General features: G+C 43.1%; 10 protein-coding genes across 10 annotated transcripts; 4 read left to right on the forward strand and 6 right to left on the reverse strand.

The window, feature by feature from the left end:
- Positions 1 to 93: 93 nt before the first annotated feature.
- Positions 94 to 4,757, reverse strand: V1512DRAFT_263746 (NUC185 domain-containing protein). Its single transcript, XM_066916555.1, has 15 exons — positions 4,428 to 4,757; positions 3,823 to 4,375; positions 3,493 to 3,776; positions 3,213 to 3,444; positions 2,936 to 3,171; positions 2,366 to 2,888; positions 2,253 to 2,318; positions 2,028 to 2,204; positions 1,605 to 1,979; positions 1,448 to 1,559; positions 1,278 to 1,401; positions 1,021 to 1,231; positions 795 to 974; positions 590 to 745; positions 94 to 536 (listed from the first exon to the last, which is right to left on the reverse strand). The coding sequence occupies exons 1-15, from the start codon at positions 4,631 to 4,633 to the stop codon at positions 186 to 188; spliced, it is 3,786 nt and encodes a 1,261-aa protein (XP_066771226.1). The 5' UTR covers positions 4,634 to 4,757; the 3' UTR covers positions 94 to 185.
- Positions 4,758 to 5,288: 531 nt separating this feature from the next.
- Positions 5,289 to 6,595, forward strand: V1512DRAFT_248155 (uncharacterized protein; the record flags this gene model as incomplete). Its single annotated transcript, XM_066914529.1, has 3 exons — positions 5,289 to 5,709; positions 5,760 to 6,299; positions 6,348 to 6,595. 3 exons carry the CDS (start codon positions 5,289 to 5,291, stop codon positions 6,593 to 6,595), a joined length of 1,209 nt encoding a protein of 402 aa, XP_066771227.1.
- A 195-nt stretch (positions 6,596 to 6,790) lies between these two features.
- Positions 6,791 to 7,707, forward strand: V1512DRAFT_276509 (uncharacterized protein). The gene is made up of 6 exons (XM_066917871.1): positions 6,791 to 6,892; positions 6,944 to 7,072; positions 7,124 to 7,171; positions 7,217 to 7,254; positions 7,299 to 7,380; positions 7,430 to 7,707. Exons 1-6 carry the CDS (start codon positions 6,850 to 6,852, stop codon positions 7,504 to 7,506), a joined length of 417 nt encoding a protein of 138 aa, XP_066771228.1. The 5' UTR covers positions 6,791 to 6,849; the 3' UTR covers positions 7,507 to 7,707.
- A 177-nt stretch (positions 7,708 to 7,884) lies between these two features.
- Positions 7,885 to 9,739, reverse strand: V1512DRAFT_271466 (uncharacterized protein; the record flags this gene model as incomplete). Its single annotated transcript, XM_066917646.1, has 3 exons — positions 7,885 to 8,014; positions 8,064 to 8,214; positions 8,281 to 9,739. The coding sequence occupies 3 exons, from the start codon at positions 9,737 to 9,739 to the stop codon at positions 7,885 to 7,887; spliced, it is 1,740 nt and encodes a 579-aa protein (XP_066771229.1).
- A 1,519-nt stretch (positions 9,740 to 11,258) lies between these two features.
- On the reverse strand, positions 11,259 to 13,198 carry V1512DRAFT_208720 (uncharacterized protein; the record flags this gene model as incomplete). The annotated part of the gene is made up of 3 exons (XM_066913447.1): positions 11,259 to 12,860; positions 12,924 to 13,045; positions 13,123 to 13,198. The coding sequence occupies 3 exons, from the start codon at positions 13,196 to 13,198 to the stop codon at positions 11,259 to 11,261; spliced, it is 1,800 nt and encodes a 599-aa protein (XP_066771230.1).
- A 316-nt stretch (positions 13,199 to 13,514) lies between these two features.
- On the reverse strand, positions 13,515 to 14,708 carry V1512DRAFT_239649 (Tat binding protein 1-interacting protein-domain-containing protein). The gene is made up of 5 exons (XM_066914208.1): positions 14,314 to 14,708; positions 14,197 to 14,267; positions 14,000 to 14,146; positions 13,892 to 13,948; positions 13,515 to 13,844 (listed from the first exon to the last, which is right to left on the reverse strand). Exons 1-5 carry the CDS (start codon positions 14,687 to 14,689, stop codon positions 13,776 to 13,778), a joined length of 720 nt encoding a protein of 239 aa, XP_066771231.1. The 5' UTR covers positions 14,690 to 14,708; the 3' UTR covers positions 13,515 to 13,775.
- Positions 14,709 to 14,824: 116 nt separating this feature from the next.
- On the forward strand, positions 14,825 to 16,005 carry V1512DRAFT_263764 (ESCO1/2 acetyl-transferase-domain-containing protein). The gene has a single exon (XM_066916556.1). It carries the CDS (start codon positions 14,853 to 14,855, stop codon positions 15,864 to 15,866), a length of 1,014 nt encoding a protein of 337 aa, XP_066771232.1. The 5' UTR covers positions 14,825 to 14,852; the 3' UTR covers positions 15,867 to 16,005.
- On the reverse strand, positions 15,931 to 17,482 carry V1512DRAFT_263765 (uncharacterized protein). Its single transcript, XM_066916557.1, has 6 exons — positions 17,370 to 17,482; positions 17,135 to 17,319; positions 16,764 to 17,081; positions 16,411 to 16,707; positions 16,297 to 16,365; positions 15,931 to 16,247 (listed from the first exon to the last, which is right to left on the reverse strand). Exons 2-6 carry the CDS (start codon positions 17,219 to 17,221, stop codon positions 16,038 to 16,040), a joined length of 981 nt encoding a protein of 326 aa, XP_066771233.1. The 5' UTR covers positions 17,222 to 17,319; positions 17,370 to 17,482; the 3' UTR covers positions 15,931 to 16,037.
- Positions 17,483 to 17,577: 95 nt separating this feature from the next.
- On the reverse strand, positions 17,578 to 19,200 carry V1512DRAFT_263771 (CobW/HypB/UreG, nucleotide-binding domain-containing protein). Its single transcript, XM_066916558.1, has 4 exons — positions 18,804 to 19,200; positions 18,731 to 18,757; positions 18,615 to 18,683; positions 17,578 to 18,566 (listed from the first exon to the last, which is right to left on the reverse strand). Exons 1-4 carry the CDS (start codon positions 18,847 to 18,849, stop codon positions 17,632 to 17,634), a joined length of 1,077 nt encoding a protein of 358 aa, XP_066771234.1. The 5' UTR covers positions 18,850 to 19,200; the 3' UTR covers positions 17,578 to 17,631.
- On the forward strand, positions 19,074 to 21,981 carry V1512DRAFT_291625 (kinase-like domain-containing protein; the record flags this gene model as incomplete). The annotated part of the gene is made up of 3 exons (XM_066918259.1): positions 19,074 to 19,484; positions 19,541 to 21,812; positions 21,833 to 21,981. The coding sequence occupies exons 1-3, from the start codon at positions 19,401 to 19,403 to the stop codon at positions 21,979 to 21,981; spliced, it is 2,505 nt and encodes an 834-aa protein (XP_066771235.1). The 5' UTR covers positions 19,074 to 19,400.
- Positions 21,982 to 22,416: the final 435 nt, after the last annotated feature.

Raw genomic sequence — 22,416 nt, forward strand, 5'->3', positions numbered from 1 at the left:
CAAGTAAGACGCATTCAGAACTTTGTCACAGATAAGCTTTGAAAGTCACGTGTTTATACTACTTTGTTACAAGGCCCTTTATATTTCTTTGTGTATGCTAAGCTAAGTTATATTATATACAGTGGGTATAATAGCACTCTAAAAGCGCCTAATATGATTTATACATGGAAACTTTTTAGAAGCATTTATAGATACAGACTGGTGCAAAACACAATATCTCGTTTGATCTTCTCTTGCGACAGCTCCATTTTGGCATACAATGTCGGATCCCCAATAATTCGTGCGGCATTCTTCACTTCACGGCAGACTTCATCGAGTCGGGTGATCACTCTTACAATAGTTCCTTCGAGCACGTCCGTAAGATTAGTAATCTGGTTGAACGGCATTCCCCGGGCCCATTCGTAGACAACTTCCATTAAGCCAAATCGTCCAGGGGCGGTCTCAGAGTCAAACACGCCTTCTTCTGGAAGTAAGACTTGATAGAAAGTTTGGACTTCGTTAATCTTTGCAGCAATTTCTAGGATTTTGCTTTTTCCCTGTGAAAAGTTAGTAATCTGAGACCCTCAACCTGAATCTGTAGTCTACATACCTCATCAAGACGGGGCGTAATGCTATTGAGCTCAGTATTCGTCTTTTCTTGGAAAACAAAACAAGAAAGCAAAGCCACAATCTCCTCTGGTTCGAAATCCGCTAAGAAGTTCTCCAATATCAATTCTGTCAAAATCAGTTCGTGGCCAGAGTTAATCTAAATAATGTCAGGCGCAAATCACATTGAAACCATAAACTGAGCTTACCTCGCAAGCGACACGTCCCTTTAGTTCCACGTTCAAGGTCTCGTCGATAAAACCCAAATCGGTTAAAACTCTGATCCGCTGCTCGTAATCGGGTAGCAACTCAAGGTTTTGATCTGAAATCGCTGACTTAAGATCTGCAATATTCTTTTTGAGCAAGGCTTCCTCGTGCGTTTGAGCAAACTGAATTGTTAGCCTCATGCTCAAGGTTACTTTGGAGAGTTCATACGTGTCTAACAAAGCTAGGACAATGCAAGCACTGATAAGTTTCCAGCTTGGGACGAAGCCCTTCACGCTTTGTGAAAAACTCGGTAAAAGCGAAATTTTTCATCTTTTTCCATTCTACTTCAGTCCAAATCTGCGATGCGCTATTGAGCAAATCTGTTCTCAGCTTTGTTATCACGCGGGGATCTTTCTTTCTAAGTCCTGCTAAGTCGATCGTTTGTTGTCAATATGAGAACAGACGATAGCACATTATATCTTACCTCAACTGTAGCGTTGCAAAAGAACTCAACTGCTGAAAATGGAATGTGTCTTTCGACCAGCATCCCATCTATTTTCAGCTCCCCAAGAATTTCTTTCAACTCCGGGATAAAAGGTATTAGATCTCCTAAAACAAAATCAGAAACAGCTTTTATGAAAAACGTAAAACTTACGGGCTTCCTTTTGCTGTTTCTTCTGTTTGCCGTTGGAGAACATCCCGTAGCAATGAAACGTCTGCCTTTGAACATTTGCACCAACAATAACACCAACGGTTCGACTATATCCCTAAATTTATCAGGAGACGCACTCTATCTCAACAGACTTTCATACTTCAAACTGCAAGACGGCTAACCGCCTTGCACTTAATAAGCGATTACCAAAAGTTGTATTGCAAGCAGCAACAACCATGTTTGCTGTCAACTCCTTCATCTCCGTTACTGTATTGTGGCATTGTTCAATGTCACCGTCGCAAACACTACACTTCTCGCGCTTAAAACTCAACAAATTGGCCTCCGAATCCTTGACAGACTTCTCATGCTCGGGGATCATGCTCTGTGTTGCGTTCTCGCTAAAAGATCGTTTGATCATTTCCTCTACTTTTAAAGCTTCAACCCGCAGGAGATTGAGAATCATGTTATATGTCAATCTGAACTGGCTCTGAAGTTTTGTAGGGGGGCCGAGAATCATCTTATTGAGAGAAGGAACCTATGTGGTCAGTATGCTTTATTCAATGACTGCGTCAGCGTGTCTCACATCAGGAGGCTGATCACCCGCAAATGCTATGATCACAGTGCCCGTTGTATCCAAGCCTCTTCGGCCTGCTCGTCCAGCCATTTGCGTATACTCTCCTGGAAGCAAATCACGAAAGCTTCTTCCATCATGCTTTCTTGTTCCAGCAAATACAACTGTTCTGGTAGGCAAATTAAGACCCTGTCCGCTATTAGATAATTCATACAAACACAAACACATGATTCTCGCCATTGCAAAAGTTTCCGTAGCAAACAAAACTTTTACGAGTGTTCGCGCAAAAAGAATTTCCACAACCTTTGCTGAATCAGCATAATATAACATAAAAAACTATTTCACCTCACTTCTTTTACAATTGGCAGCAGGCCTCCGTGGTGAACAGCAATCCCCCGCGAAAGTAGCTCTCTCATTCTCAGAATTTGTGGTAAAGCCTGATCTTCTTTCTTCAATCTGCTGACCGCATTTTCAATAAATACATGAATTTGCGACTTTTCACTGGCGTTACTGTAGTCAATACCAGATAACGAATTCGCATACTCTTCGCATCTTTTCTTGGAAAACACGAAAATAACGACCGGCTGCAGTTTGCCCTTATGAAGAGTTTGCACAATTCTGAGCCAGATATTTCTATCAAAAGTATTGTTTCTAAAACCGCCTCTAAACGAACCGCCTCCACGACCGCGATTCGCAACAGTTCCACCGCGACCGTTTGAACCGCCTCCACCTCCACGGCCACCACCGCGTCCTTGCTGCTGACCGCCACGACCGCCACGACCGCCGCGTCCTTCCCCGTCTCCACCATTTCCAGACGATGAGTTGGCGGCAACATCCTTGATCGGGTTAGCGGCACGTTGTGCATCGGACCATCTACTAATGAGCTACTATCCAGAACTGAAATAGAAATGTAAACTTACCCCTGCATCAGAAACTTCTTGTCAGCGTCCACAATCTTAAACATTTGATTGCTAGACCATAAAAAATGCTCAAGAGGAACAGGACGTTTAGGTGTAGAGATTACATAAATGTCTTTCTTCTTGGTTCGGCCAACCCAGCTTGCAAATTCGTAAGTGTTTGGCACGGTAGCAGAAAGTAAAATCATTTTAACATGATCCGGCAGCATAATAATAACTTCCTCCCAAACCACACCACGCTTCACAGTTAGCTTTTTTAGTCTTCATGCGTATTGCTTACCTCCAGGTCATTAACATAATGAACTTCGTCGAAAATGACAAATTCTACATCTCGGATGAGATCAGCACCTTTGTACAGCATACTTCGAAGAATCTCGGTAGTCATAATAATGCAACTAGCCTGTGGATTAATTTGAACATCTCCAGTAAGAATTCCAACGTCGTCGAAAATCTGTCGAAAGTCGCGGAACTTCTGATTACTAAGTGCTTTAATTGGTGAGGTATAAATTGCTCTAAATCTTGTTAGCACTTCTATTAAAGCACTCATGGTGACAGCATACTTAGTCATATTTCTGTTTGCCATTGCAATGGCGTATTCCGCGACAACAGTTTTGCCGGCTGAAGTATGAGCGGCCACAAAGACGCTGTCACCCTGTTCCAAATGATACACGGCTTCTTTCTGAAATGTGTCAAGTTCAAAAGGCCACTCCTTGGCCATGTTAGGAACCAGTTCTGCAAAGTTTACAATATCGGTATTGATGTCGACTGTATGAGCCCATTCCTTTCCTCGCGCCACAGCGCCAACAGCCTTTCCAAATGGAGACTCGAATAAAGATTTGATGTTCTGTAGATCTGATTAGTCTGGTTGCAAACCACGTGGTGATAATTACCTCGGTAGGTAGCAGATCGTCGATCAACTCGGAATCAACCTGCTCATTGACTATCACTGTTCCGGCGACCGCAGAAGTGACCGTTCTAACTGGCTCTACTTCATCCTCTTCAGTTTTCAGGCCGTCATTGTTAAATGATTCTTCTAGCTCAACTATATCCTCACTCTCATTCATTCGAGACGCAGCATTCATCGTTCTTGGTAAGCCAGGCGCGACATTCAGCAGGCCATTCTCGTCCCGTTTGACGACTCCACCAAACCCAATTAAATCCAGCGCAGTTGATCCATCTGGTGCAACATTAAGTCCGCCGGGTGTGAATGGCATGAAGCCAGCGCGACCTCTGACAAAGTCCGATTTGGCGGCCGGTTGACGTGCAAAAGAGCTTGAGTTTTTAGAGTTATCATCTGATAAACGCGAAGTGCTCGTAACGTCTTCATAACCAACAATTAAGCCATCTAAGCCAGATCTAATAAATCTAGTAGTAGACCGGGTTTTGCTGTTCGGTATGGTGAATAGGTCTGAGTATAGAGCTTCAAATTTGATAGCCGGTTGTCTGCAAGTATAAGATTAGTAAAAATGGAATTTGTAACAACATTTCACTATACTCTTGGAGTCGCTTCAGCCATGAATCTGAGAAAGATGTTAAAGGCTCTAGAATTCCGTCTTTCAGTTGATCTATTAGCTCCTCTTGAGACAGTTCCAAATGACCTCGATGTGACATAGAACTATTCACAGTATCTTCTGTAAATATGTCATGCGACAATTTGCTATTTAGCAAACGCAAGTCTTGTATTATATTATTTGACGTCATGGCTAGTACAGATCTATAGTTTGCTACCGACGTGCGGTTACCAGATACATGGCATTTATCGTCTTGCCAGTCACTACGTTGGGAAATTCGAGGCAAACTCTGGCTATATATATATACTGCACAAAACGCCAAAGATATTCATCTAGCTAAAATTACAATACACGAGATTGCTACAAGACTACACGGTCAATATATCTAAATTATTTACCAATGGTAGGTTCGTAGCTTCCTTTTTACACTGAAGATGCGCTGAACATGTTTCACGTGACTGGTTGATTTTCAGGGGTACTACTTATCCTCTCAATGGACCCGTTAATGAGTTGGTCGCTGTTGAGGTTCTATTGAAGATTGTATATAGAGATATTAACATTACGAAGACATCGGCAGAAAAAGAAGACTGGGCCTGATCAAGGAATAATATCTACTAGTCACTGTACACAGGCAGAAATGAATCCATTCTTACAAAATAATCTGGATTATCCTCACAAGAAAATCAACTGTAATTTCAACACAAGGCCCTTGAATACAATTCACGTGACTTACACTTGGCTGGGAGGAGAGCAATCCCTCACGAATTTCAGACTGAGGTAGAATGAAATCTATTTGAGAGTTCCAACGAATGCGAATATAGAGGAGATACATTTGACGGGATAATATGGCTTTTCGGGGTGGGTTCTTTGTGGATGAGACACCGGTAAAATCTGAAGGGCTTGCCCCTGTTCCCAATCGTGTTTCTCTGGTCGATGTCGATTCAAGTTTTAATCAACGGGCAGACTTCAAAGGAAATGACACAACCTGCGCCCAGAAGAAAGTCAGCGAAAACTATGTGGCAATGCTTTATGAAATATGCGCAAAGCTGGGCCCACAAGTCACCCCTTTGTTTGAGTTTAAGCCGAAGGTGGGTTGTCCACTCTCGGTAACGCTGTATCTCGGAACTAGAGAGTTTTCTAAAATTGAAAAATTCCAGTCAAAGAAGGAAGCAAAAAATGCTGTTGCTAAAGTTGGTCTGCATTATGCTCTAAAACTTGTGACAGAGAATAACGAAGAAAACGTTTTGTGGTCGAGATATTTAAATGGTAGGCTTGATTAAGAATTCAATGTCATTTGATCTAATCTTGAATTTTAGACTTCTTTGGGAATGAGAAGCAAGTTCCAATAATCGCAAAGTTTGAAAATCACGAAATTGGAGGGTTTTCTTGCGTCTTGGAAATAGGCGGAGTGGAATTTGGTGATCCAGCTCATCTATGTCGATCAAAACAGCTAGCCAAGAACTACGCCTCTCGAATTGCGATAGAACAATTTTTTCCTTCTGACTTTGTTGAAAAAGTTGTGCATGGGGGAGGGAATGCAAATGGTGAAGCAGAGGGTATAGTAAATGAGCCACAGAAACATTCTGAACAAGATGAGAATTCGGGTGAGAAGCAAGCGTTTTCTATGCCTTTGAGCTCTGCATCATTTGAGGCAAGACATAGTTCTAATTCGTTATTACCCCTGAAGACGCATGCGAAATCAGAACATGAGAAAGCAGATGTACAGTATGTGAACAAGGAGCAGGTTCATGTGAAACAAGAGCCAGTCGATATAGGACAGGGGCAGATCAATGTGAGGGGCTCGGACACTAAATCTACTGGAAACTTCAGAATGCTCTACGGCACCGCAATCAAAAGTGAGTGCACATTTAGTTCTGTTGCAGCAAAATCTAATACTGTTTTAGACTTATGCCAGCAGCTACGATTACCGCAGCCACAGTTTCAATATTCGCCTGCAAAAGGGAAACCGGTCGGCTGGTTTGACGCAGAGGCAACTATATGGAACACCACAATCTCAGTCAAGAATGTATTACACAAAACTTCCGCAAGAGACTTCTTGAATGAGAAGGCTTTGCAGTATTTAATTGCAGTCGAGCCGCGACGGCGAAAAGAACTAGAAGCAATTGATCGGATTATACGCAGGGATAGGTGATAAACTGGTTTAATCAGCTCCAGCTCCAACGTATTTAATTATTGATGAGTTTGATCATGTTATGTTATTTTATGTTATTTTATGTTGACTGGGAGTTTGTGGCTATGCTTGTAAAGAAGCTTATGTAAGAATTTGAGGGTTTTGTGTACACTTTTTTTATTCTTGGCAATTTTAGTACCTGTCTTTTAGAGTAAGCCAGAGCAAAGCAAACCTCGTGCACTACACAGTGCAAAACATATTTGATTTAGACAATTATGGTTTTAGAAGAAGAGCCACTGACATCTACGCTGAAAACACGTATGCACCGTCTAAGATCAACACAAAATCACACAACTAACAGAAGTTTAGCAACTGATTCAACTATAACCGTGAGAGTCATTAAATCATTTGAATACCGGACCGAGCGAAACTTGGTTTTAAGAGATCTCGATTTGACCACAACAACTGTCGGAGACCTTTTGGAAATAGCAAACAAGGGTATGGTGAAAGCTTGCGCCGGCAGCTGCGGCATAGTTAACTGAGCTATAGATATCATGAGTATGGGTGCATTTAGACCGTATCGTAGTATCAAATACGGTATTTCTGTTGGTAATTTGCTTAAATGTTATCTAATGCATATAGATACCCTCAAAATTTACACTAAAGCTCATGGGGCAAAGGTATGAACATATAGTAATTAAATAACAAGTTAACCCGGAGCAAGACGACGAATCTGATCATCAACGTGGAACGCGATGACTGGCTTTTATTGGATCACAGCAGGACACTCCAGGAATGCGGTATAGGTATCTACCATGATTGTTGATGTTTTGGCTGATCGTACTAAATAAGCAGAAAATGAAACAGAAATATCTCTATTCAATAGAGAGCTTTACGATAAGTATATATCGAATCCTATAGATAGGTGGTAATAGGTTATTGAGTTATATGTGGGTGGGTTGAGTGGATCGCTGGCCGAAAATGTAACGTGAAAATAAAGTTAGCCTAACCCGATGATGCAAATAGACTTTCGCTAAATGGTGTTCTAAATTCTGGGGCAGATTAACTTTGCGTTTTCTAGTTTGTAACTTTTGGTCGCACCAAATTTTGTAATAACCCATAAAATATCCTCAATATCTAAAGAACGGCCCGTAAATACTGTAACGCAAAACAATGCAACCGATGCCATAAATCACTTCAACGCAAGATACCTAATCACACAACACATATTCTCACACAACACACTATTTACATAAACTAATAAAACCTTTGCAAATTATCATGTCCGCCACATACAATTTCATATTATATTATACCCGAAGCTCATTGCTAAAGCCAGAGACGGTATTGCTACAGATTGGGCAGTACCAAGCACCGATTATACGGGTTCTTGGATCAAGACGAACGCATCCCATATGGAGCCAGCATGCGCAAGAATCACTAAATTGAATTAGAACAGCACGGTGAAGATTTGGTGCTTGTTACTTACCACTGAATCATAGGCTCGCCGAGCCATTCGGTAGTTCCACAAAGACATCTGGTTACTCCCTCGTCCTCTTCGACTTCACGTTGCTGTTGTTGGTATTGATTTTCCGCGGGCTGGTCGCGCTTTCTTTTCATTAAATAGTTTGGCATGTGGTCTGTCACATGTTCAGCCTCAACACGTTCAACATGAAAGTGTCCTGGAACGTGATTTTCTAGCATACCTTGATGCTGCTGATGCTGATGCTGCTGCTGGTACTGATAATGCTGTTGTAATTGTCGTTGATCCATTTCATGCGGTTGATGGATCAAATTCATTTGATATGCCGACTGAGCGTTTTCCATATCCGCTCGTCGGCCATGGAACCCGGAAAAATGATCATCCTGGCTAGGGGGTCCATAGTGAAATTGGTTGAGTGGTAATGTAACAGGCTTAGAAACTGAGCGACGCAACTCGGTGGACTCACTTCTACTCTGTTCGTGTCCAGTGATTGCGTCATTATGGCTGGCATGGCGTTTTAATTTTTTCAGCCGACGTTGTAACCTCCGTTCTTCGGTATGCTTTTCTTTTGACAGTTGCCCAAGTCGACGCTCATATTCCTGGCGCAGTTGTATTTGTTGTCTCCGGATGGCCTTAGCCATCGCAATTCGCGCATCACTGTGCTGATTTGGCTGCAAAGTGTCATTATATATTTCGGTCTCCGCTTCAGAAATATCTGAATCGATCTCTGCTGCCAAGTCGGAGTTCGGTGATAGAGATCCGGATGATGAAGATAATGTACTGAGAGAGACAGAGGTGGACGATGACAACATTCTCTGGCGAGAGCCAGGTGTGACAGGAGAAGACTGTCGAACGACAGCTTGTCCTGCCTCGGAGATCTCAAAGCAAATTGAAGCAGAAACTGGAGTAGAAGGCGGTTCAGCACCGGAAGATCTAGCCAGGGGAAAGCTCTTCATATCATTGGAACCGCACTTTGAAGTACTAGACAATGGAACGAAATCACTCAATGACCGCTTACCAAGATAAGGAGGATACTGTATAGGTGACCTGAACAGTGTCGTGTAACTGTTATACTGCTTTGTAGGGTGAGCGTCTCGTCCATGGTAGCTGTCTGGGTAGATCAAAGTGGGATCAACATCATGCGCTTGTTGAGAAGAAAACACGGAAATTCCAAGCGCATTGTCTTCTAGTCCACGGGCAGGAGAAGAAGAGGGCCAAGTTCCATGTGCAGAATGGAAATCGTTTTGGCTTTTCGATTGGGCAGACTGTGGAGTCACAAATGCATTTGGGACTGTCTTGGTTCCAGTGGACTGGCGTGATGCGGGTCCAGGTGTAGCTGGCTCGCGAGCAGAAGCTCCGTCGCGGTTACGATTCTTCTTAGATGCCGAAGGAGGAGGAGTCTGAGGAGGAGCGCCAGCCATAGATGTTGAAGCCGACGAAGGAGGCACTATAGCAATAATCCCCTTGCGTTTGGCAGACTTGGATATCTTGCGCTGCTTCGCAGGTGGTCCGCCATTGGTCGTTGCCTTCGGTAGCATATGGTTCATTGCAGTAGTTGAGGCATGATACCCTTGTTCGTAGTGACACTTACTGGTATACTGTTCCACATGGTCTGGTGATGATGACGGAGGTAGACTAAATTGTATCTGAGAAGCAGGGTGTATACTTTGCGTTTGATCCATGATTCAAGTACCGCGGCACATACAATCTATAGCTATAAGGTCATGCAGAAGTGCGAAAGGAAGTGTATAAAAGAGAGAGAGAGGTGTCTGAAGGGAGAAAACTGTGACCACGGTAACCAAAGTTCGGGTAGCTAAGATGGCTGGTGCAAGGTGAGATCACTTAACGTTTGCCGACTGAACTTAATGTCTACGAACAAGACTTGAATTAAGGTATACCCGTCTTTTAAACAGGTGCTTTTCCATTCAAACCAGAATTTCCCAGTCGCATGCACGGGGCATATTAGGTGGTCACTCGTTCCAGCGAGGGGAGCGACTCAGAGTCTGGCGTCTATAGTAGAGCCCTTTATAGTATTCTGGTAACGAACACGCGGTCGGCCAAGCGTATGTAGCACCTAGGCTTAGGGCTATATCTCGGTGTTTCTGTACCAGCTTTATTTAAGCTTGTGCTACTGCCATGCAGGGGGCTCCCGATAAAATCCACCAAAGGTTAGAAATATTCACTTTATGTGGACAAAACCAATGAATTTTTGTTTATATATTACTTATGTTTACATTATGTCTTTGTCTTGGTGGAGTCCTAGTCAAAATCAGGCTATGCTTCCTCAATTACGCTATTAGACAAAATCGTACGCCGTACAATTTACTGACGAAGTAACAATGTATTTATCACCCAGCCAGGGGCTCGAAACTCAATTATATTCTAACGCCTAAACTTTACTATTTGCTTGCTCCTGTGTTATTTATGTACACTACTACACATCTATTCCGACGTTTGTATAAGCTGACTAGTAAAGATCACCAATATATGACATAAAATACAAAATTAATTTAAGTAATTGAAACAAAATGAACAGTCACGGACAAGAGCATACGATACAATTAGAGGTGACAATATTGATATTCGAAGTAAGGGACCGTGGTCACCTCTAAACTTTATATACGGGACGTTTTCAACCTGTCACACCGGAAAACTTTCACGTTCTGAGAATGACTAGAAAAACTACATCTGTGCTGATTTAAATTTCACATGTTCTTGATGTTCCGATAAAATTTTGAATTATCGTGTGAAAAAAAAAAGCACAGCGGACCCGAATGTCAGAAAACCTGTTCTTTACTTCATCACATCTCCGTTACGATACACAGTATAGACACTGAATGAAAGGATGAAGATCAACTAAAGTAACAGATTACGTTACTGATCTAACTTTCCCAACCGTTAGCTGGACGGAGGTAGAACAAATAAAAGCAAACAAAATAATAAGGTACCCTTATACTTTTCCAATTGAATACAAAAACCAGAGTAGAGCAATACCCAAATGTTGAATTACTCCCAATAAACAATATGAACGTTCAGCAATCCAGTAGCAAATCTTTTTGGCTCCATTTTCCCCACCGGCGCAAAGGTACACAACCAGAAATACTAGCAGCTATTAAAACCAAAAAAAAAAAAAACCACAAAAACAACAAATATAAAGAATACATGTACATGTCTATTATAAACACTTGATTTTGATGACCATTATCGAGAAAGAACTAGGCCTCGCAATGTAGCATCCATGCCATCGATAGAGCTGTCAAGATCCGCGCTTCTATTAATTAAATCTCTCTGTGTACCATTTAGTTCTAGCTGTTCTTCATCCATAATAAACTGTGTCTCGTCCTCTTCTTCATCCTCAGATGACTTCAATTGGCCACGGCGGTTACGTGACGAATCTTCCTCGTCGTCCTCCTCAATAACTAAAGAAGAAGAAGTCACACGACGCCCACTTGGGGTTCTATGAACAGTCTGTGCAGAGAACTTTCGGCCTCCAGTAATTGGCGACGACGACATCGTCGAGATAGCAGTATTCGCAGTAGTCGTGGACACAAACCCCTCCTGTCCAAACGATCCATTAGGCATAGCACCCAAAGAAGAGTAACGAAGAGGCGACCCAATCACGGTCGCAACATTACTTGCTGCACTGTTACTTGCTCCGCTATGGTGACCATGAAACAGCTGACCAAATCGCGGACTCTCACCCATGTTCGAGTTGCCGCGTGGAGAGGATGATATCACTCCCTCACCAATAGTGCCTGACGTGTTACCAAGTCGGCCAGAATTAGAAGATTGTGATCCTCGACGGTGGCGCTCTTGAGGCGTCAGAAGCTCATTTAATGAAGAAGGCACAAAGTCTTCCTCGTAAGCAAATGAGCGACTTAAACCTGGACCTTCTTCTGTAAACACAAAGTCAGATACATTATGATAGCTACCGTTTGCTCCTGAAAATAAGTCTTCATCGTCATGATTCAAACTAGTACTGCCGCGCCAAATCGAAGATCTGGCCGGAAATGATGACGAGACATGACGCCGACCAGGAAATCCTGTGCTGGAATTTGACGGTGGGGCGACCCCAAATGAATGATTTTGATTGATTGGCATACGATGTGAGGAGTGCATCGTAGGAGCAGGAGTCGATGACATTGATGTTGGGCCCGTATTTGACAAAGGGGGAGATGACGACGAGGAGGAGATTGGCTCATCGGTACCGAGAGACATAAAGCCATTACGACTTTTAGTGACGCCACTCTTGTAAGACGAAGATATAGCTTGTTCAGAATCAACGCCAAATGCTGATAGGTACAAAGTACGTAACGCTTGAGAGGACGATAACGAGCTTATGTCGTTACCAGATTGCTGTGGCACCGACTGAGGAGGTGAGATGTCCGCCGCTCCAAACTTCGCGGGTACCGAAGCAGCAATAGGACCGTGTCTTGCTAGAAACGATATTCCATTAGACTCAAGTGATGCTGGTAGAGGTACATCCAACGGTCCCAGGGTACGTGTGGACGAAGGTGACATATATGAATCCGGAGGTGGTGAAACGCCATATTCGAATCCAAACTCAGGTGGATCTAACGATGGTTGCTGCAGTGGTGGTTGTGGATTGTGCTGTCGATTATTGTGTTGAGCATTGAGAGAGCGTGCCAACGCAGAAGGATTGTTTGAGCTTAAATCGGGTGGCACGTTTCTAGCACCTAACTGAAGAGGCCCGTAGTTCTGAGGCAAGGACCTGTGATTCACTCGCCGTCCATCCGGCAAAATGTGTGCTAAAGCGCATTTGGCACCAAACTTGCAGTTTCCCTTTATTGTGTAAGCACAAGACAAAAGTCATCTTATCTTCAGTGACACCCGACTAGGACATACCTTCTGAAAATATTTACAAGGCGCCTGTTCAAGTTGAGAATCTATTGAATGTGAAAAAGGACACGTGTTACCGGCCTGACAAGCCCCCTGACGAAAGAATTTACAAGGAACATGGGATAGATCTAGAATTATTAGTCAACTACAGCGAAACTAGAACTGAAATGATCTCTTAACGGAAACAATTGGAACAACAACATACTTTTGCTAGGAGGACTTCTACTTGCTTCAATAAATGTAGACTGTGTAGATCCTTGTGTACATTGTGCGCCGAGCATCGTGAAGTTGAGATTGTGTAAGATGGAGAGCGTGGATTAAGTGGCGGAGACTGACTGATACACCGCTTTACTGAAGGAGATTGCACAGTAGACTGTGAAAAATTTAATCTTTTCGAAATCACGTTCTATTCGTGAGTTTCTGTTTATGTTTTTTGCTTATCACAAGAATCAATTTGAAATGAGATTGACGAGAGAAACGACAACTTTGAACAGAGTGGAAACGGAAATCGGCTGAAAGTAAAGAAGCGCGGAGCAGCGACGGCGCGTGCATAGACTGACTCTATACAAGAACGCGGAACTTACAGAGAGAGACCTGTTAAAATGAGATAATTTTAAGGTTTATATTTATAGCTCCACAAAGCTTAATTAATGCTTTTTTCTGAACCTTAATACATCTTTGTTATAGCGGTTGTTGGACAGTGCGCTGTCATGCTCTGGGTAAGGGCAAAAAGTATGTGCGGCGCATGTCTCCCAACTCCGAGTCTTATGTAAGCAATGTCCCGAAATGTCACAGCAAATCGATTGAAATGCAACTAAAGCTATTTATAAACATGACAAGATCAGTCCAGTAGAAGCTTCAGGTAATTTGTGACCGTCGACGGACGTCTTCAACTTTCTCGGTATCGTCCTCTAATCCCAATTCGTCCTGCTCTGTTAGCATCCCAATGGTTGTAGCTGTTGTAATACTCAGACCCATAGTTCCTTCGCATTAGGCACATTCTCACGAATAGCAGCCCAAATCTCGTTAAACTGTATAAACCAATTAGTCAATAAAGTACTTCCAATGACGCTCAAAATAACCATTTTGCGCCGTTTGGTCCATTGAGTGAGCATATTCGATAGATCTTTCCGCATTTTAGTGGCAGCTGCTGCAGACAGGATCTCTATTCCGGAACCGCCTGATGCGTTCGCAGTCAAAAAATCAAGTTTCTTTGATACCGTTTCAATCTGTTCGCGTCAATCAATGAGACTCCTGTCGCAACAATGGTGCATCGCACTTGCTCATCCAAATCAGACACTAATTTTTGTAGGTCCGCTGTGGTTGGCGTCTTCTGCACTTCAACAAGCTCTGCCACATCAGCACTGATACCAACATAATAAAGCATACATTCAACCGGCTTTTAGTCGAGCGGTGTGTTTGTTCAGTGTTTCGTTCTCCGCGGTTAAGTCGGCCAATTCTTGCTCTAGTTCCTCAACAGACTTATTTGGTGCTAACCCGGACACCTGTGAGCTATCTGCACTTTCACTCTGATCTTTCTTTTGCCTTGCGACATATATGACTTGTTTGCCAAATGTTTTGGCTTCTAGTTGTCCACTAGTTTCTAGTGATGCCAGAGCGCGATTAATAGCAGGACGTGGGACCGAGCCATGAAGATTCTGAAATACATCTGTTGCAGCGTATGGCCTATTTTGTGTAATCATATAAGCCAGCACCTTTGCCTCGGCTTCGTCTACCGTAACTGCAACGGATTTTTCCTTCTTTGCAACCATCTTGGGTATAATGTGTCCTTGCAAGCTTGGTGAAAATTTGATGCAGTTACTGTAATATATTTAAGGGTTTTGTTCCATACGCGTGATTTGAGTTTGTGTACAAAACGCGTCCAATTTGTTTATGTTTGTTTCTCCGCCGTGGCCAACTCTCACACTCCATAAAATGCCGTTACCTCCAAGATCTACGTATTCTGGTCGTAGGCGTACATATCTGTTAAACACTTCGTTTGATCCTTCGTCTTCGTCGTCAGATCATATGGATACTATTGCTCGCGTGCCAGCGCCTCCATCATCACCTCCACTGCGACCACAGTCGCCAAATCGCGTGACGAAAGTCAAACCACAGTTGTCATTGAGGTCTGAGAAGCTGATTGGTAAAGTTCAGGCACATTTGGCGCTGTCAAAGCGGCCTCAGCGTACAACGTGTGCTAAATGCGGAATGTCTTACGACACATTGTCCCCTGGTGACCTGCGTATGCACAACAAGTTCCACGCGAGAGCTTTCAGTGGGGTGAATGTTAGTGTTTTATTGCAGTGGAGTTCAGTTGGCCGCTTTCGACTTGAAGGTGGTCAAATTGCTTTCATCTATAAGTTTGGCTTGCGAGAACTACATGGCAATGTCTCGCTCCGTCCAATCAAGCAAGCAATTGAGACGATGCTGACAATTTGCAATGCCGAACTTTCAGCGCCAAACGAGAATGTGGCTAAGTTAATGTCAAGACAGACAGCAGTGTTTGTATGTATATCAAAGAGGCGAAATGACGAGAACCTAGTTGGATCTGGTAATGCCATTATTGGGCTGTGTTTGGTCGAGCGTGCAGCAAGGGGATATTTTATGTCGGCTGACACGGGTCGAATACTTGCATCACAGGAAAATTTTAATGTGCTCATGGGAGTGTCGCGTATTTACACCGCCCACTCGTTTAGGAGGATGGGTGTCGCAGCTGCTATGTTGAACGCGGCGTGTCATAGTTTAGTCTACGGCCTTGAAATCTCCAGAGATCAAGTGGCCTGGAGTCAGCCGTCGGATAGTGGCTGTAAAGTCGCGACACGATGGTGTAGTGTCAAGATGACCGAACAGGAGATCAGTCAAGATCGCCAAGATCAGAGCAGCAGCGACGGGCCTGGTGTGACGAATGTTAATCGCAAAATTAGGGTCTATTTTGAACCCAGATGAGCATACAGTCTAGATCTGACTTTTAGTAACTGCATGGATAGCGTTGGAAAATGTACATAAAAAGCTTGTTAATCCTAATGTATTGTAAATTAGTCTTTCTGTTCACTTTCAAACAATACATCCTAGGGTGCCAAAATAATAACAACGAATCGTAAAGTGTAAACTCAAGTATCAGTACATTTGAGTTTCAAGTTCTAACATGTTCCATAGTCTCTTGCCTGTGTCTTTTTTTTCTAATCCTTCTGTGATGCTCCCTCTGGGAACACCAAATCTACCCCACGGAACAAAATAACCGCCATTGTTGGCCGAACTTATAGTAGGGGAAAATCCTACAAAAAGTTCTGTGAGCGCACCAAGTCTTGGGTCGAATGAGAATACGGACTGTGCTTGTTAACCGATGACAATTGAGAAGCAGCAATAGGTATCTTACGGATAATGTCTGTCTCCATGCAGGCATACTGCGGAATAAATTTGATTTCAAGTGACCGGGATTTAGGGCCTAAATTCATTAGCCATTGTATAAGTACGGCGGTATCTACCGTACTAGACTAAGAACACCAGTGTCCTTGATTATCTTTGCCATTTCGTGTCCGAGCATGATATCGGCAGCTTTGCTCTGTGCGTAGCGTATAAATGGTGACGATTCCATTTTCTCAAAGTTTACATCGTCCCAATTAATTCCGTCCGGAGAAGGCGCAAAGTTGTTTGCGTCCGACGCAACCCAGACGACCCGGACAGAGTCTGTAGGTGCAGTTTTGGCAGACTCGATGACTGTCGGCATGAGGTATTTGTTTAATACAAAGTGTCCAACAACATTCACACCCCATTGTAGTTCATAGTCCTTACTCGGTCAGTAATCGTTTACTCAAGTAAGTTGAAAATGTCATTACACCATACCTGAACTGTTTTCGAACCTTCCGGAGGCATCATTACGCCAGCATTGTACCAGACCGAGTCCAATTTTGTGGTCTTTGACAGCAGTTCTTCGACTGCAGGTTTAATTGTAGTCAGGTCAGCAAGATCCATCAAGACAAGTTCCATGCGACCTAAAGATGGTGCTTTGCAGCCTACAGCTGGCTGTTCCATAATACTTTCTGACACTGTCTGGAACAGCTCCTTGTTTCGTGCTGCAACATAAACAGTTGCATTTTTCCAAAATAGAATTCTTAACAGTTCGAGGCCAATTCCGGCAGTTGCTCCTGTAATGAGATAGGTCTACGAATTGATTAATACTATTTTGTCTGTAAACTTACTGAATGAACGCTCACCTTACCGTTTAAATCTGGTAGATCTTTTTCAATAAATGTCGGGCTAGGTGGATATACTTCAGTAATTGTCTGCCAGATTAATCCCATTGTGTATTGCTGTCTTAAATAGTTTGATTGACGCAGGCTGTTCAAGTCGGATTTTGGAAATGCTTCATGCTGGGAGCAATCAGTTGTTTAATTACGAGCTTTGAAATGTTGGTTAGAATTCTTACATGACAAGTAATCATTATTTTACATTACATATAGCGTCGTTTAGAAGCCAGAATATTAGATATTTTGATCTACTAATTTCTGTATTTATTTTCGCAACCGGCGTGCTGTTGTAGGTAACTTACCGAAATCAGAATTTTGTTAGCCGAGAGATAAGGTTTTGCGAACTGCGCACCATGACTAGGTACTAACAGCTCCATGTTAACAACAGTGGACTAAGCAGTAGGAAATTATTATGGATCAAAATAGTTTATTGTTAAGACCTTTTCCTTATGACATCTAGTTCTCTATGAAAGTTCTACTTCGGCAATTCCCACTATGCCTTTGCTAAATCTCTTTCTAAACATGCGTCCATCACCTCTTCCGACCATGACAGTCCCGACCCCGGCCAGCGAATCATCAAGTAGCGCCTGCGCTGTCTCGTTTGATATCGGAGTAAAATCGTATCGACCAAAAGCCCAATTTAAAATGTACGTTTGCACCTCGTCGGATCCCAGCTCAAATAGAGGCAGTTTTGATGCAGGCAACCGGATGATAAATTTCATTCGATAAATCTCATCCTTAGGCGCTACCGTCAAGTACCTGAAAAATGCAGCAAGCTCTGATCCATCAAGAAGAGTCTTCGGAAATCTAACAGTCAGAGTCTCAATCTCTGACGTGTGACTATCATCATGAGCGTGATTATGGCTATGATCATGATAATGCTCTTTCTGATGAAGTAAGTCAAGGCTAAGTTTCGAGTCCATGCCGAGAATCGCCTCCCATGGAATTGTTCCTCGATTACTCTTGATCTTTGGTGTGTCTGTGTTCAAATCGTTCACTTTATCCCAAACGGTTTCAAATTGCCGTCCAGGCACATCTTCCCATTTGTTAAACACAATCAGATCTGTGAATTGAGCTTGTAGAGATGCTGTCTTTGAAGTGTCTGCATACCCATCAAAGTTTTCAACATCAATGACATTGACAACACCGTCTAGCCTAATACCAGGACCTGAGGATCCGATACCAAACTCCTTGGAGAGCTCTCTGAGTTGAATTGAAATGGCAGCTGGGAATGCACTTCCGGAAGTTTCAATTAGAATCCGATCAGGATGATACTTCTCTTGAATTTCGACAACTGCAGCACGCATTTGACCGGTCAAAACACAACAAAGACACCCATTTAACATTTCGGTAACACCAGCGAGATTGCCATTTGTCTCAGTAGCCAAAGCAGAGTCAACTTTTTACCGGTTAGCAAAAACAGTACACAGCAATCACACCAACGTACTCTTGACGTCTCCATATTCATTTTTCAAAATCGCAATTTTGTACTTTGGAGGAAGTTGCTTTAGTAGAGCTGAGCAAGTTAATATCGAATCAATAATGAATTTTATAGTCCCATACAGAGAATTAAAGAGGTCTTTCCGGCACCTGTTTAGTTAGTACAGATATTTTATATTTTATTGACTTCATTTACCAAGAAAGCCAGTAAAAACTGTTATGGGCGTTGGCTCGACCGTCATGTAGCTTCTCTGGTCTCTCTGTGATCAGCGTCAGAATGTTGATCGTTTGGCGCCTTTTTTAGTTCTCTCAGTCAACTGACGAGCCATTCCTCACCAACCGAGTACAGCAACAAGATTCAGGGGATGCTCTGAATTGACCTAACCCTTTAAACTCCCAACTACTGTTATTCCCCCTATATTGGAAACGAACGGCGGGATCACGCATAGACATACGTATGATTTTATAAAACTTATAGTATAATCAAACACTTAGCAGCTGCTAATGATAATAATAATAGTAATAATAACAATAACAGTGTTCAAAGCGACCGATCAACGGATGTTCCGGATTGGGACAAATCACTGCAGGCGATGAGCGTGGCTGACATAATCACACAGGGCACCCAACTACTCATCACTAATTGTAGGGTTTATATATTAGGGTATGTGAGCTACACAGACATCAGTTCTGCAGTATCAATTACCGGATGTAATACTACATCCCATACTAAATCGGCAAAATTTCACTTGAGCAGCGGCATTCATCAAATAACCCCCCTGGGGCACCGCCTATGGATTACTCTATAGGCCAATATCGTATCGGCAACGAAATCGGACGTGGTAGTTTTGCTAATGTTTATAAGGGTGTTCATATGGTATGACTGACTCATATATTCCGATGGTGCTGGATCATCACTAACATAATTCTTAGAGAACCCAGACTGCAGTCGCCATCAAGTCCGTTGTTCGTGCAAAACTAAACAAAAAGTTGCTGGAAAATCTTGAATCTGAAATCAAGATCTTGAAAACACTTTCACATCCTCATATTGTTGCTCTTATCGACTGTCAACATTCGTCATCATACATCCATCTGGTTATGGAGTACTGTTCACTAGGCGATCTCAGTTATTTTATCAAGAAGAGGGACAAGCTTGTAAACATCCCGCTTGTCGTCTCTATGGTTGAAAAATTTCCAAATCCACCTCACGGTGGTTTGAACGAAGTTGTCGTACGGCATTTCCTGAAACAACTAGCTAGTGCTTTATTGTTTTTGCGTGATCTTAACTTGATTCATCGTGATGTCAAACCACAGAACCTTCTTTTATGTCCCCCGCCTCGTACAGAACAGGAGGCTATTGAGCTAGGCTATGCTGGTCGATGGGGTTTGCCTGTTTTGAAGCTCGCGGATTTTGGATTCGCCCGTATACTTCCTAGCACCAGTATGGCCGAAACGCTTTGTGGCTCACCTTTGTACATGGCTCCGGAAATTTTACGATACGAAAAGTACGACGCGAAGGCAGACTTATGGTCTGTTGGCACAGTTCTGTACGAGATGACTATGGGTAAAGCGCCGTTCCGTGCCAACAACCATGTCGAGCTTTTGCGAAAGATTGAAAAAAGCGATGATCGTATCAAGTTTTCGGAAGAGGTACCAATCTCAGAAGAAATGAAGACACTAATCCGTGGTCTGCTGCGCCGCAACCCTGTGGAACGTATGGGTTTCAGAGAATTTTTTGACGATGAAGTTGTGCGTGGTGAAATTCAAGAGGTTGAGGATATTGTTAGTGGTTTGGATGCTATGGAGCAAGATAAGTTCATCGCAGAATACTTGCCGAACAACGCGACACCGCCGGCTTCGCATTCGATTTCTTCGCGCCCGCATTCTGCTGCAATACCAACTGCTACTCCATCTGCTCCGGCCACTGTGAATACTGGTGTGACAGTAGTGAGGTCAGCTCAACCAAGTCCTGCTCGACTTCCCAGTCAAACTCAAGTTCCGACGACAGCACGGCCTCAGATGTCAAGTTTTGCTTCCCATCAGCGTACTGTGTTGCCTACACACGAGCAACAAAAAGTCCCTTTGGAGAAATCCGATAAACTTGAAGATTCTTCGTCGCCAGTTTCGTCTGTAATGGTTCAACAAGGAGCGAGCTCCAACGACCTTCACCCTCTGCAGCCAGTTCTTAGTCGTCGCTCATCAGGACTCAGTTCTGGTCCTGTTGCCATAAATCCTGCAAGGCCAGAGGATGATGTTATGTTTGAAAGAGAATACGTCGTTGTTGAGAAGCGAACAGTTGAAGTGAATGCACTCGCTGATGAACTTGCAAATTCTCCTAAAATGATCAACAATGCTGCATTGCAGCGGCGTTTGTCATCTACGTCTCGAGCACCAACTAACCCCAGAACACGAGGATATTCCCATTCTTACGAGCGACGGTTTAGCTATGCAACATCTCCAGGCTCTACTCTGGGTAAGGCATTATCGATGGCCAGCGCTCGTTTGTTTGGCAAGACTGACTCGTCTCCGAGTTCTGGTTCACCCCCTTTTTCTTATGGAAAATCTAGTCGAGGATCGACTCCTCCCAATGAAAGCCATCATATCGACGAGAGAGAGCTGAATATTATCTCGCAAGTTGAGGATTTGGCAAGAAAGTCGAATGTGGTTTACCAATTTGCCCAGGTAAAGTTTTCACAGCTTTTACCATCGACTCCTTCTAGCGAGATCACGCTGTCGTCGGAACTTACTCCGGATGCTGTTGTTTCGTTGTCAGAAGAGGCTCTTGTGCTGTTTGTGAAGTCCTTGTCATTGCTGGCTAAATCAATGGACCTTGCAGCAACTTGGTGGGCCGAGAACGGAAATATCGGAGCATCAAGTCGACTGAATAATGCTGTTCAATGGGTCCGGGAGCAGTTTAATGAATCGCTAGAGAAGGCAGAGTATGTTCGGTTGAAGTTGGCCGACCCTACAGGAAAGGGTATTTCTCATGCGTTTGAAGCAACTAGCGATGTCACGGCCGAGAAATTAATATATGATCGCGCTCTGGAGATGTCTCGCGCTGCGGCAATTAATGAGCTCGTCGGCGACGATCTTCACGGCTGTGAGACTGCATATGAGACCGCTCTTTGGATGTTGCAGTCAATTCTTGATCAGGATGGTACTGGCGAACCTGTTGACGAAAGTGACAAGAGAACCGTCGAAGGATGTATGTAACGGTTTTTGAAGTCTGGGAAGGTGAGCTGACTTTTTTAGATATTGGTGGTATCCGCACCCGTCTTGTTGCATTGAAGAAGAAGATAGAGATGAGCACAAGTAGTACTCATTCGCACACTCCCATTGCCGCATCTGCTGCGCGCACGTCAGCACTTGTGTGATTCATTTACATTCCTTTAAATTATCTAATACGACTTTATTGATTGCCGTATCTGATTTTTGTTTTTATATTTGGGTTTCGCCATTCATACGCTCTTTACCTACATAACTTGATTTTTGCAGCAATGCAGTATACGGACGGGTCGCAAGGTGTCAGGATATCTGGTTTTTCAGTTATAATTTTATTCGGATTTATTATATCACAAAGGTTGTTTTTTCTTTGTTAGTTTCAGTATTCGGGTTTGTTTAGAGGCAGAATCTTGCAGTGCCTTGATAGAAAGGGCATGTGAGCTGTGATTTTTATTGCTTGATTTAATTTTAGGATAAGGCAGAGACTTGTGCCCTCAAGGTCTGGCATACAACTTGATGTTGAATTGAGTTGGCTGTTTGATTAGTGTGAGCTACAAGTGCTTGCGGTTGTACATTGATATATACAC

This window comes from Lipomyces arxii, assembly GCF_038497795.1.
Source record: "Lipomyces arxii strain Phaff 12-163 unplaced genomic scaffold V1512scaffold_9, whole genome shotgun sequence".
NCBI classification, from domain to species: domain Eukaryota; kingdom Fungi; phylum Ascomycota; class Lipomycetes; order Lipomycetales; family Lipomycetaceae; genus Lipomyces; species Lipomyces arxii.